Source organism: Bombus vancouverensis, chromosome 14, assembly GCF_051014615.1.
Source record: "Bombus vancouverensis nearcticus chromosome 14, iyBomVanc1_principal, whole genome shotgun sequence".
Taxonomy (NCBI): domain Eukaryota; kingdom Metazoa; phylum Arthropoda; class Insecta; order Hymenoptera; family Apidae; genus Bombus; species Bombus vancouverensis.
In genome coordinates this window covers 1,448,891-1,468,316 of record NC_134924.1, presented here as the reverse complement: position 1 = coordinate 1,468,316, position 19,426 = coordinate 1,448,891, and the positions used below count along the sequence as shown (strand labels likewise).

Here is a 19,426-nt window from a genome sequence, read left to right as displayed (position 1 = left end):
TCTTTTTCCCTTTCTGACATAATTCACCGCGCGATAAATCCCTTTTCAACCAGCGAGAGAGAGAGAGAGAGAGGGGGGGGGGTGGAAATGCCGGAAATAATTCGCGAAGGAAGCTGCGTGGCGAAATTTACGGGCGGCGAGCTTTTTAGCAATTTATATCCGGTCGGGGCAAGATTGTTGTTCACCGGCCATTAAAACGGCACGACATCTCGCATTGTTCTGGGCCAATAGCACCGGTGAGCCATTTTTCACGAGAATATTATATCTTCCGACCGATAGCAGAACACGGACTCCCTTTCTTTCTCTTTCTATCTCTCGTTGCCACGATCCGATTCAACGATTCGAACAGCGAATGGCTCACGCCAGTTCCCGGGCAACGTTCCAAACCAGTGAATGACGCCCACTCAAAGAACTTACGTAACGACGCGCGCCGATGCAGCAGAAAAACACGTTCATTCACGTTTTGACGATGGACAAGCAGTCGTTGCACCGGTCGATTCAAGATATCACCGTTTTTTTTTCATTCCTACTTACATCGATGCGCACTCGCACGTTTCAACTTCCAACACGTGTATTCGAATCGTTGTTACTTCGAAACATTACTCGAATATTTTTCGAGACGGAGGATGAAAGGGTCTGATCGATTTTGTCTGTTGGTGATTGGTTTTTGTTTATAGACTTGTAACACCTACTTCCACTTTGTTTAATGGGTTTATAGCTTCCTTTAAGAATGTGTGACTTCTTCGAAGACTATGTTGAGTGATCCTAGGATAAATTAGAATAGGAGATAATTTAAACAGATTAGATGAGATTACAGTAGGCAAATTATGATATGCATATAGAGATAGCTGCGATAGGAAAGGATATACATTTTTTTCAGTTACCAGAATTTGTCTTTAATGTACTGTTAATCTGTTGGTAATACCGTTTCAATTTCTTTATTGCACCCTTACAAGGTACAAATTATACTGTAATATAATACGCATTGCTGGTTTTTTATAAATTTACTAAAAATACAGAGTATAACTAGCATAAGAATAAAGAATCTGCATATGTGTCTTAGTATTTTATAATTCACTAAAGATGACGATTTTAATGAGTATAAGGATATTTTGTATCATTGTTGTGTGATAATATAATACTTTAGTCCTAGAATACCACTCTTACAAGTTCCATTTTTTCCCTCCCACTAACTTTCATCAGAAATCAATACGAACAGATAAATCTTTTTCACCATAAATTTTCCAGTTTCCTTAAAACAACACCCAGGAACCACTACTTTAACACGCTTTTACATGGTAGCACGACGAAATTGCGGCCTAACAGCACTCGTACCACGTGAGAACTCCTGATTCGCAGGCGGATGATACTCGCCGATAAATCAGGCGAGAAAGTAGCGAGCGTCGCGACTAATTCATACAATTTCAGACAGTTGGTAGATTTATCGGCAGCCTCGGCGCGTGCTCGCATGTAAATAGCAAGAGAGCGGAGCCTCGCGGCTGCTGCAAAATAATTTATCGCGTCGGCCGCGACGGCGGGGAACAACGAGCGCGTGATGGTTCGCCTGTTCTCTCTATAAATCCTTTCGTCCACAAGGGAGAGCATCGGCTCGATTACCCAGTGGCTCGTTCCAGTTTTGTAACGCACGGAGAATATCTTGAATTTCCAGTTTGTCAGGTGAAGACGTCGACGACATTCTTGAGATGCTATCTTATCAGCTTAATTAGATAAATTCTGAGAGTTAGAATTCGTGGCTTCCATCATATATCTCACGTCGTTTTCGTTACGTATTCAGACGTTTTGATATTATTTTTCCAATTGTTTATGTATATGTATGTATTCGTACATGTAGAGTGAAATTGGGTCATATTAAAATTTTGTTTAATGTTTCATTGTGTGATAAAGTTACAACGAATTGCAAAAGAACAGTTGATGTTAAAAACATGACTTGACATTGATAGATTCATAGATTGATTGAATAGAATGATAGATTCTAATAATTATATTGTATATATGTAGCATAATCTGGGATATGAAATTTACGATATTATAATTGTAGTTAATCCAGAACTTAATGTTAGCGTAAACCTCAATGCCAGACCTTGATATTAGTCTTAATATTAATCTACAATCTATGTTAGACGCTCGGTGGCCGAAATGGATTGTTATACACAGAATTTAGGATGGATAGCAGACTGCTTAAAACTAACATCCGGAATCCAGTCTACATTTTCCAAAATTCCATTGGGATTCCAGTGAAATCTAGAATGAATTGCAGATGTGAGACTCGCATACTAACTCAGAACTTCTTGAAACTAAGGCGCCGCACGTATTTCTCCACATTCGATAGAGCTCCCACGAAGATTCTGCGAAAATACCTCGATAGGAGTATTTGCAATTCTGTACAATTGACAGATTTCCTTTGAGAATCAATTGGGAGAAGATATATTTATATTTTCAGTTGTACAATTATTACAGTAGTCCAAATGTCCAATTTGTAATTTTTCATAGAGATTTTATAGATTTAGAACAGTGTATTTGTATGAATTTTTTAAACTTTTAAATAGAATTTATAAACTCACCGTATTAAATTTTTCACAAAATATATACATATATTTTTATTATAGAATAATAGAAAATATAATGCATTAAAATTACGATCTGTTTTATCAACATTAAATACGCTTATTAAGTTTAGTAACGCAACGTTGCGTCGTGAGGATAAGAGGGTAAAAAGCTACAATAAATTATTCTAATCTTTTTTCTCTGTATTTCTCATAGAATTTTCATCCTTATCCACTAAAAAAGGTCATTTCTTATTTTTTCTTTTTTTTTTAGCACTTACACCATTTACCATCTCAACTCCTCAGTTACGAAAGCGTGTCTTGACACGAAAACCTCATTATCAGACTTTTTATAAATTTTTATATGTCTATGGACATATATAAATCCAATTTAAATAGAAATTTTTTACCAAACATATTATATTCTTCCATATTATATACATTGTGTGTATTTCTGTATCTTCAAATTTCGTAAAAATGCATAAAAATCCATGGTGTACTGATCGCAAATTCTCATTTCAGAAATCTTCGAATTAAGAATCATTTTTCCTTTCTCCAGTAACTACGGTCAGTAATATCGATGACGGCCAGAACTCGTTTCACCTAATGACACACGTAACTGCGTATCCAAGGCTGACGTAACTACTTGCAGGACAAGTTCGCGGTGAAACTCGTCGCAGCGTTCACGCAAGAATCAAAGTCTGGGTCAATGTTGCCGGCGACCAGTTTCCTCGCCAGTTTGCCTCGCGTGCATTGGTCCCGTTGCGTTTGATTTATCGTGGAAAACGACGGCGCGGCTTGTAATTAGCTTGCGGTTTCTTGGGTGGTTTAATTGGCGGTATTACTTGTTGGATGGCCGAGTGATTGATTCGTATGGGTGAATGTGTGAATCGTGAAAAGGACAGATGTGAATAGATCGTGACGCAGACACGCGTGATTATTTCAGCCATGGTTTATTATTACCTGTCTTGTCTTTTTTCTATCTTTGATTCAAGTAATAAAGGGGATGTTATAAAGTGAATGTTGTAAAGTACAATTTAAGGTACTGATTGGGTATTTATTTGACAGAATATGATTGTATCGTTGATCATTTTTATCATGACTATGACAAATTAAATATCGCTGTGGTATTACTTAAAATGTTAATTTAGACAATAAGATGCGATTATAAAGATATTGTGTTCGTTTCAGGTTCAGATTAGGTTCGAGTCAAGATTCCTTCAATCTTTGATTTCAGTACTAAACTGAATGTTACGAAGTAAATTTTGTACAGATAAATCTTAGAAGATGCCGATTAGAAATTTATACGGTATAGTTGCATTTCTATATCATATGATCATTTTTATCATGATCATAGAAAATTAGATAATATCCTAATGTTAATTGAAACGCTAATTTAGGTGATAAAACGAGATTGTAAAAGAGAATATTATATTTGTTCTAAATTTAAGTTAGGTTTTACTTTTTTTTCTATCTTTGATTTATATAATAAGGATGTTACGAGGTAAATGAAATAAAGTATAGTTTAGGCAACGAAGTATTCATTAAGGATTTATGACGTATTATACGATATATTCGTTTATCATTTTGTCACGATCGAAGCAAATTAGTTATTGGTAGGATACTAATTAAAGTGTTAATTTTGATGATAAAACGAGATTGTAAAGAAGAATATTATTTTGTTTCAGGTCGTCGGTGCTTCTTATATTTATTATAGGATTATGCTTGCACGACGTCTTCGCAAAACACGTGAGTATATAAGCTTATTATTTTATTTTGCTCATTATTTTATTCAACTTTAACGATAATTACAAAACGTTTTCGACAGAACACCCACTCGATACATTCTTTTCAATTTTACTGTTTTTGAAATCACTGCCGCGGGTTGAAAGAGGAACGTTATCGATCGAATTATCTTAATCAACGTAATTTGTACAAAATATGGAAACGTAGAATGTAAAATTTATGTCAAATGAGTCTCGCTCATTAGCCCTGCTAATTTCGAATTAAAAGCCACGGGTGACCCGTCGCGTTCGATGTAAAACGCCATATTTGAAAAGAATCGATAGTAATAAAATTCGGAGATTACAGCATCGTTAAAATGAATCTTAATGCTTAATAAACAGTCCTTTAACATGGAATATGAAACGTATTCAAACCAAGTACTACAAGGATCGTAACACGTGTTTCCGGAATGGAAAATTTAAGTAGCATATGACTATGTCATCTTATTATACGCACAATTCTTTTACATACTGGGACTGTAAGCGTATTTTTAAAAAATCGTTAACATCTCGTATCGTTTTCTGTTAGAACAACAAGATTTTCTCAAATTTCTACCTGAACTCAATATTACTCACGAATTGAATCAGAAACTTTAACAGCAATATTTTCCCAATTCGCTTTCTAGTGGTAAAACGGAAACTACTTGGCTAAAACCATTTTTCCTCGTATAAAGACGCTCGAGAGACCACGAAATGCTATTCAGGGTAAATAAAGCCCAAATATCCTGAAGATATCATCCACGCGGTCCCTAATTTCGAAAGAAACAATCTCGAGGCACGAAAGGCACCACGAGAAGGTAAAAGGAATAAAAACGCGCGTTTGGAAGATCTCATCGTTATGACGCGAATATTCGCGTGTGAAATGGAAGTCCAGCTTTGTTTTGCTAAAGAAGAATTTCAGGATGAGGGTAGAGGAGTCAAGGGGGAAGTAGAAATGTGGAAGACGAGAAACGATAATCTCGTTGCTCGGTCGCTGTTGCTGCCGTTCCTTTTGCTGTTCCATACACGTACCTACACCTTGCATCCGTCTTTCATGAGAAATAACTCACCGTAGGAATAACTCAGGATCGTGTTACCCCCTCTGGCCCTTTTACGCGACACTTTGCTCCATGAACGTGTCCCCCTTTCCCGTATTCTTGCCTCGGGATCAACTCTGCGGGTGTTCGTTCGAAGCTTTGTTCGAAGAAATTTCAATTGATTAATCGTCGAGGAAGCGGTTTTGTAATCGCGATTATAGAGGATGAATTGTGGATTAAGAAATAGGAAAACTCGTTGGAGATTTTGTGTTACTTAGAAGTTGGTTTTATGGCGTGTTTGTGGTTTGACTTGCGAAGTGTGATTCAGTTTAGGTTATCTTGGTTTTCTTTGAATATTCAGAAATACGATCCTCTTAGTTATATATTCTACGACGGGTACTTCAGTATTACGTGGAACGTACATATTTTCTGCTGATCAAGCATGAATTTGACTTAATTTAATTTCTAAAACGATAAAGCTTCTAGACAATCGAACATTTAACTAAGTAAGAAGGCTATTGAGGACAAATATGATAATTTAGATCTTTTACTTTTTTTTAATTCAATACGCTGCCGAATAATCTTATATTACTAAACATGTGTGTTTCTCATCTCGTTAAAAGCTAATTGTATCCTTTTTTTTTTCTTTACTAAACTTTGTGGTATTATTTAATGTGGTACTAATTATTTCTATAATACTTAGTAGGGACAATTTTCTGCCAAGGTTCTATTTTCCTAATTATATTCTCAGAAATATAAATTTGCACAAAGCTCCTCAGTCAATTCATTACGCTGCGCATGTAAATAACATTATACTAAACTGACAAAACTAACTGTGAAAATATCAATATTATCATTTGCTGATTATTAACGTTCCAAGACAGCAATCTTTTCATTTCCTCGACGATTCTATTACGCTCATTTGGAAAGAACATCGTACAATTCGGTAATACGCGTGACAGGGTATCCAACAACATATAAAATACTGGCTACGTCCATTTTCCCATTTCGAAATCGTATCGATTTCGTGGTTGTCAGGAACTTGTCATACGCGCCAATATTTTAACCGACATCTGGAAATTACGTTTAAAATCCAAGCTTACAATGCTTCTTTCTGTACAAAACCGTGATGTCTTTAACACTGACTACAGATTATCCAAACTGGTATTTTTATGAACACACTCTAAAAAAATAAAACCTACGCACATATTTCTTTCATTTACTAGATATTTTAACTAGTATTATACTTTAGATATTTTATATATTTTTGCATATTTTGTATATTCTGTGTATTTTGACACCATTGAATTTCTCACAAATGCATAAACATCCACAGTGACTTTACTGATGGGATTATTGGATCAGAGGTTAAGAGAGTCGACACCGTCTTTTTGTAGCTATTAATTAGTATTTTCATAAATTTTAGTTAGAATACAATGGTATGTCGTTGGGGAAAGGTGTTAAAGGAATAAAAAGCGCAGAGAAAACGTTGGTAAACCTTTGACTCGCATTTTTACGACATTTTCACCGGGCACAATGGAAACGCGCAAGAAAAGCAGGAAGAAAAGCAGTCCGAGTGTTCCCATTGAGCATCGCGCGTCATTTCGACCCACGCTATCTCTTCTACTTTCTCGTTTTCTCGCTTGCACATAAAGTTTATTTCATTTGTAGTAATTTACGCTGTGTTTTTCTATTACATATTTTGTACTATTTAGTGTACTTGTGCTGTTATAACAATTAGATTCTGCAGTAACCTTTTGCAATCGCAAACGTGGACGCCTTTGGTGGCGTATGTGGTTAATTTGAATTAAGGGTTCTCCTGACTAATTTTGCAGGCGCGATGTACAGAGTTTACGAGGGCGAGAGTACAAATTATTGTTAAAGTCAATTATCATTTGTTCGAATTCATTATTTCGTTATTCTTAATAATATAGTTCTCCATCTATCCTATCAAATCTATAATAAAAGGAGTGGATTGTAAAAAACAATACTGTGATGATGTAAGCTGTCCAAATAATAATTCTCGTAATTAATAATGGAACTAAACCACTCACGAAATAATCCAATAATTTTCATAATTACAAATGCAACCAACCAAATTTATCTAATTTACAGTTGAAATAGATTTCTCATTTCCCTCGCTTATAAATTAATTAAATATTAGCTAACTAATTTTACGCTCTGTGCTCAGATTTCTAGATCCGTGATCCACGATCTTCTCTGTTAAATAGCAGTTAAAAGGACGAGAAAATCTTGAAGAGAGTCGCGTCAATCTGGCCGCAACTCTTTAGGTCAGTCTCGTCGATCTTCGTACGTCGAACGAATGCAAATGATCTTGAGAATCTATTGGGAATCGAGCACAGTATTCTTGGAACGTGAACGTTGATAGTCGGAAGTTGCCTCGTGGTTCGGAGAAAACCTGTCTCTTTTAGATTTGTAATTATCGGTACGGTACTTTTCCCTGTTTATGTGTACATTTAGGTGTATATACGAAGGATCAGGAGGTTCAAAGGATCATAAACGAAAGAAAGGAGAGGAAGGTATCAAATGTGGTACTTTGAAACTATGCTATATAATAAGAGCAATAAAGCACCGTGAATAGCGGTACGATCGGGGTTGTCACGTAACTACGTTTGCAATGAACGAAAGAAGAAATCTCCCGCGACTAATGCCCTTCGTTCTCTTATTAACTTTAAACTCTGAGAGAATATTGGAATATAAGAATATATGGAGCATAAACATAACTCGTGTACCTTGGTAATGAATGAAATTTTTCAAATTATTCGAATTTTCCACAGTTATTAATCTTTTCGCGTTACATGTTGTGTTAAACCATGAATGTATTTATTTTCAATGAAACTGGTCCAAATTTTAGTGCGTTATATTTTTCTTAGAAACAAATCCATTAGAAACAAATCCGTCAGAAACAAAAGATATATAAAATATTTTTGATAAAATTTACATTTTATGTCTTCTCGAACTTTACCTAGGCATTCCTGAATTCCTCTTTTATGACATTTTTTGCAATAATGTCATTCTTCACTTGACATTAAAATCGAACATATTAATTAACAGTATCTTTCCATAAAAAATTTCCTCTTTTCCATTTGTACAACACTTCCTACATCAATCTGAGTGCCCGTAAAAATAGTTACAAAACGAGGATATCATAACGGTACCATACGAGGAAAAGATAAAGGACGATTGTACAGTCCCTGTCTTCCAATGAGGAAATGTGGTGGTGGCAGAATTTACGAGGAGCTCGAATCCGTATCTATCAGCCGCGATGGATTAGGAATGAAGTAATTAAACTCCTTTTGCGAGTCTCCATCTCTTTGTGCTCGTTTTCACAGCATCCAGCTCGTAAAACGAACGTGAAGAGATTTTATGGGCCATTTAATAGAGTAGATATATTTTTTGTCATTGCACACAGAACAGTTTATTTTGTAAAAAGAGAACAGATCGTCAAATCCAATTTTCGAATTAACACGGAAAGTAATTTTCTAACGAATCGTGATAAAACGTGGTTAATTCCCTCAATGCTCTTAAATGCAGTTTAAAGTCATTTGGTTATTTCGGCAACGTTCTTCCCTCGGTGTTTTTAAGCCACGTGTTCTTAAAACGTAGCAAAAAATGGAAATAAAGCGGCAGTTCGAAAAGTTGCTGCTCAGGTACTTCTTGGAATTACGCCTTTTCTTTCTTGCAATGCTTTCTTTCTCTTTACTTTCTGTAAACGTTAATTTTCGTACGGTTCTCGCTTTATATTTGGCTGTTTCGCTGTGGCGCAGATGTAAGCCGGGAAACAGGTTAGAAGCAACTTTTAATTGTATCTCCATGGAATAAGCACCGAATGCAACAGAAATTTCAGCGGCAAAAGGAAACGCGCCAAGTCGTAGCTTACAGGCTCCGCAATAGTTAAGAAACACGATAACTTATCTGTGATTACCCTCGTTGTGACCAGAATATTTGTAAACGTTAATTACACAAGTAACTTTAAAGTAATCCGATAAAGGTTCGCGTTTATGCGCCGCTATATCTAAAAATCAATTTGTAAAATACTTCTCTGAATAAGGTCACTTTATTTACTTTTGAGTTTTAATGAATCTGTAAATCACTAAACTTACTTTCAATAGAATTCTCATGAAATATATTAGCCAGTTCCTTAAGCACGTTGTTTTTATAATAATTCTCTAAATAGTGATACTTGCTAGATTACAAATTTTTATGGATTTCAACAAACATTTACAATATATCCATACTGAAGGACAGAAAGAGAGAATAAAACAAAAATACTTTTGTTACTACGGCCATGATCCCACAATAAACAATTTTCTACATAGATCACCCACCAGCTCCACCATAGAAACCACACCAAACCTCTACCACTCACAATTATCCAAGATGATTGCACGCCAAGATATTACATAACTTTAAATGTACACAGATATACAAAGGTATAGAAGATATCCAAATTAAAAAGATGCGAGAAGATTGTCCATTTAGATCTCATTTCTCGAGCCGTATTCGTAAAAGCATAATTTGCATTAACACAGTCCAGCGACAATACTTGGGACAGATCCATCCACACAGAAAATACTTCCCCAAATAAATCGCAGACACAATCACATAATCGTAACGTCGTTTTAAACGAACTCGTTTATCCTCAACTCGTCTCTAAATTGCACCCTCAATGTCGCGTTTAAGCCTACCTATTACCCCGAGCAACGCATCGTACATCATCATTACCAAATCCTGTTAACTCGTCCGTCTGCCAGAAATCCCGCGATTCGGTGTCGTCCGTGATTTACGCGAGCGAGAAGAAAGGAAGAAGGAAAAAAGAGGGAAGTCTACAGGAAAAAAACGCGTTCGTTAACGCGGCGCGCGGTTGCATCGCGCGAAGGCTCGAAACGACGGCTCGTCAACGAACGAAGCGGCGCGATAAATTCACCGTCGTGTCACAGACATTCCCATTTCGCCTGTGTTATCGGGCCGGATCTCGAGCAGACGAAATCGTCGTGGCAATTTGCACGATTCGAGCACGGTTCGTCTCTGCGAGCAGTCAGACGAGCGGAATGTATACGCAGTGATTATTAAGGGAAAGGCGTGGTGGTGTGTACGGTTGCTTTCGTTCATGGTTCATCGACTGACCCAAGCGACATCAACTTCTCCGAACCATTTAATTAACTCTTTCCTAACCGCAATCTCGTATGACCGTCGAATTTCAAGGACCAGTGACCACCGGAGATCCTAACGCATTTCATGACTGATCTTCGAACAAACGTTTGCGGCATGAGATTTGTTTTGCAGACACATTGTAGGTAAATGTTGATATGTAGGTACACTGGTTGGTACAGGAAGTATATCATGTCTTAGTGAAATTCTCTGTTAATGAAATTCTCGAGTAATTATTGTAGATAATTCTTGAGTAATTGCGGTTAATGCATGCCCGGCGTGGTTTGAATGAGTTTGCGGGTAATTATGTAGAAAATTGTTTAATGGGGATTGGAAGAGTAAAATGAATTTTTAGTTTACTGTTTTATTGTTTTAAGTACAGTGGCTATAGAAAGTATCGTAAAATAAGTGGAATGAGAAGTCTGTCTTGGTACAAGTCGTGCTCCTCGATTTGAAGCTGTTTGAATAACTTCGTGTGAATACTTCAAATAGAAATGTGAAAGAATATTTCAAGTAAATGACAGGATAACACTGATAAAGGGGTGATGCATGTTGCATGAATTCAGATTGTTTGACCAATTAGAATGAGGTTCAACAATGAAAATGTATACTCAAAAACATGGAACAGTGGTCAGTATACGAAACGTGATTGTAATATTTCACGGCCTCCAAACCGTGTGCATAACTTCTACGAACGTGTAATGAAATGTGGGTCAGAAGTTAAACGAAATTTGAAATTGCCCATTAACTCTTTCAGGAACAAATTTATTTTTGTCAGTTAGAAAGGCTATTTTTTCATTAATTATTCTCAAATTATTATAGAAACATTTTTTTCGGATGATTTTATAAAACATATATAATGTACAAAAATTAGAACAAATACATTTATTACTTGTAATAGAGATTAGATTTTATAAAAAGGTTAATTAAAGTTTATCTAATACGGCATTAAGCATGAAGTTTGGTTGTATCGTTGGTTAATTAAGGCGCGATTATCTAGAAATTTAAGGCCAAAGGGCTGGAGATAATGCTGTATGTGAGTCTTTCCAACGATTCCAGCTATTCCGGAGTTTCACGAACGCAAGTACCAGAGATGCAGTAAGTCGATGCATTTAAATCCTCGTTTTTGTTGCCAGTTCTGCTCCACCTTTCATAACGCGAATTCATGGTGTGCATGATTAATGATCTCCTTCTTGCTAGGAGAAGTTATCGTTCTATTGCTGAGACGTTGCTACTAAAAAGCATTCGTGCTTATCTAACCACTAATGTCGCGATTATTGGTCCATGCTCCACGAAAATGTGTTTTAGGCGTGTACATGTTATAACGACGTTCTCATGGGAAATTATGCGGCCGATAGAACTTTTCGTCCTTTAGAAAATTTTGATTGCTTCTTAACCTTTCAATACTACATCCATGCAAAGTTCACTTAATACCATAATAGAGAACTATACATCCCAACTGGGAAAATTAGTCAAAGAGAAGTTTAAATGGATGAAAGTTATAATTTTATTATAGTCATTCAGTCATCTCAAACTGGAATTTTGTCATATAGTTATGAATACTGTGTCTTTGTTTTAAACCTGTTATGTTCATTCGATCACTTTCGACCCAATTATAAATTTCTTCTATTAAAAGATGGCTGTATACTACTGCACACACAAAATATGAAAAATTAATGTGATACATGATTTCTCATTTCAATTTTACGTTAAACATCTTAAAACATTACGAACTCTTTTCTTTGACAAAAATAAAAGATTATATGGAAGATTAAGGTATAAGAAGCTATCATTTTTTAGAAATAACCAAAACAAAAATGAGTGAGAAATGAATTACTCCACATAGTATTTCAAAACTAAAATAAATATATGAAAACTAACATGATTTAAATATATTTTTGGAAATTTCCAGGTAGGATAATAAATTAAAAATTTTCATACATAGATCTATAAGAAACTTTATCTCGACACATAGCATACTTATTCAAATTTAGATGAAAAATTGAAACGACTTTCGAGCTTCCACATTCTAGTCGAGAATATTCAATCTTCCATCAGCTTCATTCACGTCAGAGATCTATCAAATTCGCTTGGATTTCGATTCGACGAAAAAAAATTCTCTATAAACGTATGAAATCGTTTTCGAGTGAATATGATTTCCAATAGAATAGAACGATTGATGTGTTTTATCGAGGTGCGAACGAGAACGAGTCCGACAGGTAAGCGTATACGATCGAGCAGCTTAATTCACTGTCATCGAGATTATGTTAATCTCGATGCGGAGAAGCGGTGGCTCGGCTGAGTTATTCGATCGGTGGTCGCAGAAAGCCTCTCCTGCGGATCGTTGCCCTCGGGATATTGGATTATGTTTCACTGTTAACAGGTTACGTTTCGTATCTCGTCACGGCAGACGTGCGACGCGCCGGAGCCAATGCCACGGCTAATCGACTACAGGATCGATCATGGAAACGAGCGTGATCGACACTGTCAAGATTACCGAGCCTCGATCCGTGTCGATCGTCCCTTGTTTGATCAACGATTCGACAGCTGATGAAACCTACTGAAAGAATCGACACCGTGATTGAAAGTTAATATAGTGTGATATTTTGCCTTGGTATTTAGCATGATAATTTTAGGATTCGCAGCTTTTGTTTGCATTTTCCATGCATTTCGTATTCGGTTGATTTGTACAAGAAATTTGAAGAACGATTCCAGCGAAAAGATTCCGTGAGGTTTAGGAGCTTCATACGAATTTGTGAAAGAATAGATGCTAGAATTGAAAGTTGATATTATATGGTATGAAGCTAGTAATTGAGGTATATTAATTTTAGGATCCTCCGGGGCGGATTTCCTATTTTAAATGATCTAGAGGAAGTTTCGAGAATATTGTTAATAGAAAAGTTTCATAGAAAGTTTTCGTGAACTCGCAATCAATGAAAAATTAATCCAACGAAGAAAAGATTTTGTTTAATTGTTAATTCGAATACTGAACTTTTGAATTCCATCTGTATTATTTTATATTGACTATAAAGGTAATTTAATAAATGCAATATTTATTATACGATTTTTTTCGTAAATTGAAAACTTATAGAATCTGAAATATACAGTTTTGTATGGATTGCACATATCTCGCGAGATAAAAGTTGAATGAAATGAAAGGCCGTTACAGAGCAGAAACAATTTCTTGGTGCATTCCATGGTCATTTGGATAGCATCGTTTTGGAATGCCGACGCGTCAAGCCGCAAAGGTGCGGACGTTGCACTTCCTCGATGCGTAACCACCTCATATTAGCATAAATTAGCCGGTCGTCCATGGAGCGTCGTAAACCTTAACAATTGTAAGGTCCCCGCTTTGATGTCAGAAACGGCTGAACGATCGTCCGCTTTAATATAGTGACGCGCACACGGTGAAACATTGCACCGGGTTAAACGCATTCTTTGACATAATTTGTGTAATTGTGGCACGGCTTTCGCGCGTTTCTAAATGCTCATACAGGAACGAGCGCAAGCAACCAAATGAACGGTGAATAATTCATCCTCCGCCCACATTCTATAGCAATTTCTAACCAAATTATATTCGTCTGCGGACTTTTGGAAACTGTCGAATAAGGATGGAACTTAATCGCCATCTAATTTTGATAATTCTACCTTTTCTCTGTAGTCATTCTTATCAAATTTTCAGTTCCGTTCACAGAAAAAGTAGAATTTTAAAAGGAAAGAAATTGTATAAAATTCGAGGTTCAAACCTTTAAACAGTTGAAAAGTCATTTTCGAAATGTTCAATAGAGTGCAAAAATATACGTTCAATTCTACGACCAAATAAAAGAACAGTTTTGATAACATGGAGTTGATTATTATTGAACTATAAAATTGCTTATCATGTTTTTTGTCTGTGATCTTCAATCTTGATTGAAGTTTCAACTTTTTGTACTTACAAATCTATTAATTATTAATTACGTTATTACCTATTAATAATAACAACGCAATGAAAAACAATGGAACAATATCAAATGAAGATATCGAATAATACAAAAAAGAAAGAAGATGCAAATAGAACACATTCCAATTTCAATCTAAAATTCGGCCCGCCATAAGATGGTCATTGCCAATACGAGAATATGATACGATACAGGAGAACTATATATAACAATGAACCATTCTAACGAAGCTTTACGAGTCATGAGACAGCGTACCACGAATAAACGCACAGTCACCAATGACAGACATCGACTCGACTCGCGGGAACTGGGTTAATCCAAGAATTCTTATTCCATGATTAACGAGAAAAAGCGGCTAGAAAACCCGGCAGTTGTTTTAATTGTGTGTATCCAACAGAAGCAACTAGGCTGCCAGAAGTGAACGCCGTCTTGCAATTTAGCCGAGCCGCGTCTGCTAGTCTGGCGCAGAAATAGCCGATCATTTCACGCGCGTGTCGCCCGATGATGTAAACGTAAACCATACAACAGTAGCAGCTGGCTTCACGTACACGGAATGGTTAGTCACCGTTTAAGAAGCCGGTTTAATTACATGATTTATCGCGAGCTAGTCGTGATCGCGGCTATATTGCTGTGAGAATTGCTGGAGACCCAATTTTCCCCTTTTATTTTTCAAAAGATCCCTTTATAGCTGCGGTATCAAAGGGAATGAAGTGAGTCATTGATAATATTCGAGATCTTGGAATCTGCACAGCTGCTGGATCAATCTTAGGAACTGTGTCATCGCTTGAATTGAGATCACTTCTTCTCGGGAATCTTTCATTTAAATTTCTTAGCTGAGAGCTTTTTTTGTTTGTTTGACAGAGTGACTTTAGATTAGGAATATTTGGTTGATTGTTCTACTAGGAATTTTGTACGATGTACGAAGAAGAGGATGTAGGATACTATTGCATAGAAGCACTTAACAATTTTTAATAAATGTAATTCTGTATAATTCTGAATATTGTTCTGTATTCTGTATATTTAAATGTTGTATCCTTCTAAATAAATAACAGATGATCTTCATTTGAAGGAATTTTTATGAGTTGTCAATTGGTTCATATTTACCTTAACTGACTCGGATGTAAGTTTCACGAAGATAGACAATTTTCACTTCAAGAAATTTTGGCGAATTAACTCGTACACACCAGTCGTACGATAAATCTTTCGATATTAAACAAACATATCAACTATTCATATTTCTACTCCGAGGTTGTATTTTATTATGTATCATCAATAAACTATGCTTAAAGATTCGAAGATATCCTTAATATCCTTGATAATTTAGAACATAACCTAAAAGTCTACTGACCTAACGAAATTCCAAAATATCCAATATCTCAAATACAAAATTACGCACCCCACATTCACCTCTCGCTTTCCTTCATTGTAAATCAATCCCTACCATTGGTTAACCTTTCACTTGAACCGCGAGTAACTCAGGCGAGCGAGACCGGAAGTCCTTGCCAGTCAGAAGAAAGAACGTCGAAAAATTACGATTCTCCGAGCGACGACGCATAAATTACACCAGCCACCGGGTGTTCGCCGTCGAAGAAGAAACCCGGCGTTTTAATCTGCACGGTTTTCCCTATGTCGGTGGACGTCTTAGAGAGGTGTTTTGCAAAACGGAATCGCGTCTACGGGGTTTTATAGTCACCCACGTTGCAGTCGTGCCATTATTATCGTCGTATATTCTCACGTTACGGTTCCACACGACACACGGCGCAGATGCTCACTGGAAAGAAAAGCCTCTGAGTAGACTCATGCGGAAACGCTGACGACACTTCTAGCCCATGTGTTCTCCCACGCTCCACAAAAATCCACGTACAGCTGTACGAAACTTATTTACAGCCTGCCAGTCTGTAATCTCTTATTTTTTTTCGCTGTATCGCGGAGGAACGGCCGGAAAAAGCGCCACAAGGAACAGGAATATGGAACCCTTTGAAGCTTGATACGGCCGACGTAGAGACTTCGCGACACATCTTTAATTGCGACTGGAGAGACTGCAAAGGGAGCGAAGAGACTTCCGTAGAATTAAATTCGTCTTAAGTTGTGTGATTTTTCTTTTGCTTTCTTTTTTCTTTCATGTTAACCGGTTGCGGTTGGAGAGTGTTTTAGAATATGGACGATCGAAGATGGTTCGCTTGAAGGCTTCGTCGAAATTTGAAGCGATGATTCTCTGTGGCGTGTATAATAAAAAGTAAAACGTTCCGTGTAAATTTAACAGATCTTTGAAACTTTTGGGATAATCTAAAGTTCGTACAATTCTTAGGAAATTCCATTAGCCGATCCTAAAAATTTTGTAAACTTGGAACTTTTGCTATAAATTTTTCTAAAGATTACAGAAATTTTAGCATTTTCTAATTTTGCAACTTCGCAAAGATTTTTTCCAAATTCTTCAATCTTTTCCAAAATTCTAGTTTTTGTAATTTTTCAAAAATTCAGTTTTGTAATATTTCAAAAATTCAAAAAATTTCCTAACTTTCGATTTCTTCCACAAGAAGTACATAAATAACAACGAATATACAAAATATATATCAATATATATTCAATATATATTGAAAATACAATTAGTATATTTGAGGAAAAAGGAAAGAAGGAAGAAATATTCGTGTAGTGTTTACCGGCTAATCTGAAATCGAACATTGGCGTGTCAGTGGATAATTGCTTCGAAATTGTTTCGTTGGAGGTATCGTGAAAACCAATTTAAGGTTCACCCGTGGGTTAACTACTATTTTGTGTACGAATAATTGACCAAGACAAACGCAGAGGGATCGGAGAAGGAATGGATGGGTTTACAATGCGTAATTGCACGGATGTTTAATGGAAGATAGATTTATTGCGTTCGTATTGATTATGCCGCGTGGAATTCATCCGATTAGCAAGTTACGGCACAGAGTCACGAGCCACGCGTTAAATTATGCCCAGCTTGTGTTCCAACTTTGATGAGATCATGAAACGAGATTCCCTGAGAGTTACTTAATGTATTAGCCGATGTTTGAATAAATCTCGTTGCGTGTTATCCAACATGGTACGCCGGGTCGGTGAAGATTCGAAGATTTATAAGCTCGGTTCTGAATTACCGCCGCTTGTACTGTACAATTCTTTGTATGTGCGTCAATTAAAATATTAAAACAGTGAAAATTCTCTGTATATTTATGTAAATTAAAGAACGAGAAAAGCAATCAGTCTGAAAGAAGAGAACAGGGATATGAATTTTACCAAACTAAAATATTTATAACAATTAGAGAATTTCAAAATCATTTAAATAGAATATATAGTAACTGTATGTTATACAAATTATTATTTCGAGCCATTTAACTTTTCATACATAAATATATTTGTGCACAATCCGTAGTCAAACCGGTCGTGAATCGCCCATGTCCAAGTTCTTTCTTTGTTACTGTTCTAGTCCTTTAAAAAATCTGAAAAAATGTTGAAATGGTTATGAATGCCTCCATTATGGTACAGAGCATCCGTCCAGTCGAATATCCGAAACTAAAATTACCATTTTCGATCGAATTGAACTGTAAGAAAATATAAAATTTCTAAATTTCGTCAAACATAAATCTTGCCGACCAATTATTTCATGTTATATCGAAGTAGTATCATATCGAGGTTTATACCTTATTTGTCCAAAAGTGTCGATTTATATTACTTTTCCCAGATCATGTTGCTCCTCTGAAATAGTATCTCGCCTCGGACTATCATCGAGCGATTACTCGCGACCCAGCTTCGTAAATGCGTTACTGGGTTCGAGCCGAGAGCGGCAAGAAATTTAATAAAGTCGGTGAAAAATGAGCGGCTGTTCGGGCCGGTTCATTTATCACCGCTATTTATCGGTCGGAGATACACTTCGATCAAGGAAACTTTCGAAATTGTGCCGCGAGGTTAACTCAGCTCGTGGGACAAGTTTCAACTGGTTACCAGAAACTCTGGAAACTTCCTTCGCGGACCAATAATCTCGAGGAAATGTACACTGACGCCAGTTGAACATGCAACTTCTCCTTTCCTTTCGATTCTAACCAACGAGTATCTTCGATCCATGAGCTTCAACTAGAATAGGATCATTTGAATTAAAAGGATGTTTGAACTAAGCGAGTTACCTTACAATTCGCCAAATTTGGTTATGAATAATTTTTAAGTAACTTAAAATGGAAAATGGATTGTGTAACTCGTTGTTACTGATCTCGTTAACATAACGAAATATTTGGATAAAATACATTGCATAGGATACGATATTTTCTCACCCTTTCGTTATTATCTTAAGGAGTAACGATATCACATAAGATACAACAACTTTGATTATTCTGTGCAAAGTTGAATTTTAAGATGTTGAAGCCGACTCTAATAAAGCAACCCTGCTATACTCTAATATCTAGAACCTGGAATCTAGAACTTAAACTTCCCAGATATTAAGATATAGAAACTGGAAGGAAACGGTAGAGATCGTTAAATGAAAGGCAATCTTATCTATCTGAGAAGGAGAGAAGAGCCGAAGGGCAAAAAGTGTAGAGCGATAATTCTATTTGGAAACGGGAGGGCATGCACTTTACAACCAACCAATGCAAACTGGCTTGGAGCCATGCCAGAAATGGTCGACCGGCGGAAACGTTATGTGACTGCCGTTCTAAAGGTGAAAGAAGAGCTATAAAAGAGAAAAGAGGCACGAAGGAGAACCCAGGAGTCCTTTCAAGATCGCACGATTGTCGCCCCATTTGCTTGGATATTAATCTCCAGCTTTTCTTTCTGGGTCAACTGAGCAAGGGGTACGCTCACCCACTGCGATATTTCTTCCAGGTTTCTAATTTGCAAGTATGAAAGTGGGGAATGACTAGGGGAACGTTCGTCTCTTGGAGTGTTCCGTTGCTTCCTTTCGCGGTAGGAGAATCTAGTAGAATAATACAGGATTATGC

General features: G+C 36.5%; 1 protein-coding gene across 8 annotated transcripts in view; it reads left to right on the top strand.

The window, feature by feature from the left end:
* The window catches only part of Ppn (proteoglycan-like sulfated glycoprotein papilin), a 162,332-nt gene that overhangs the window by 95,753 nt on the left and 47,153 nt on the right, over positions 1-19,426 (top strand). For all 8 annotated transcript variants that reach the window (XM_076624535.1, XM_076624538.1, XM_076624536.1 and 5 more), the window contains exon 2: positions 4,253-4,313. In XM_076624535.1, coding sequence (XP_076480650.1) covers positions 4,253-4,313 — 61 coding nt within the window. The remainder of the gene's footprint in view (positions 1-4,252; positions 4,314-19,426) is intronic.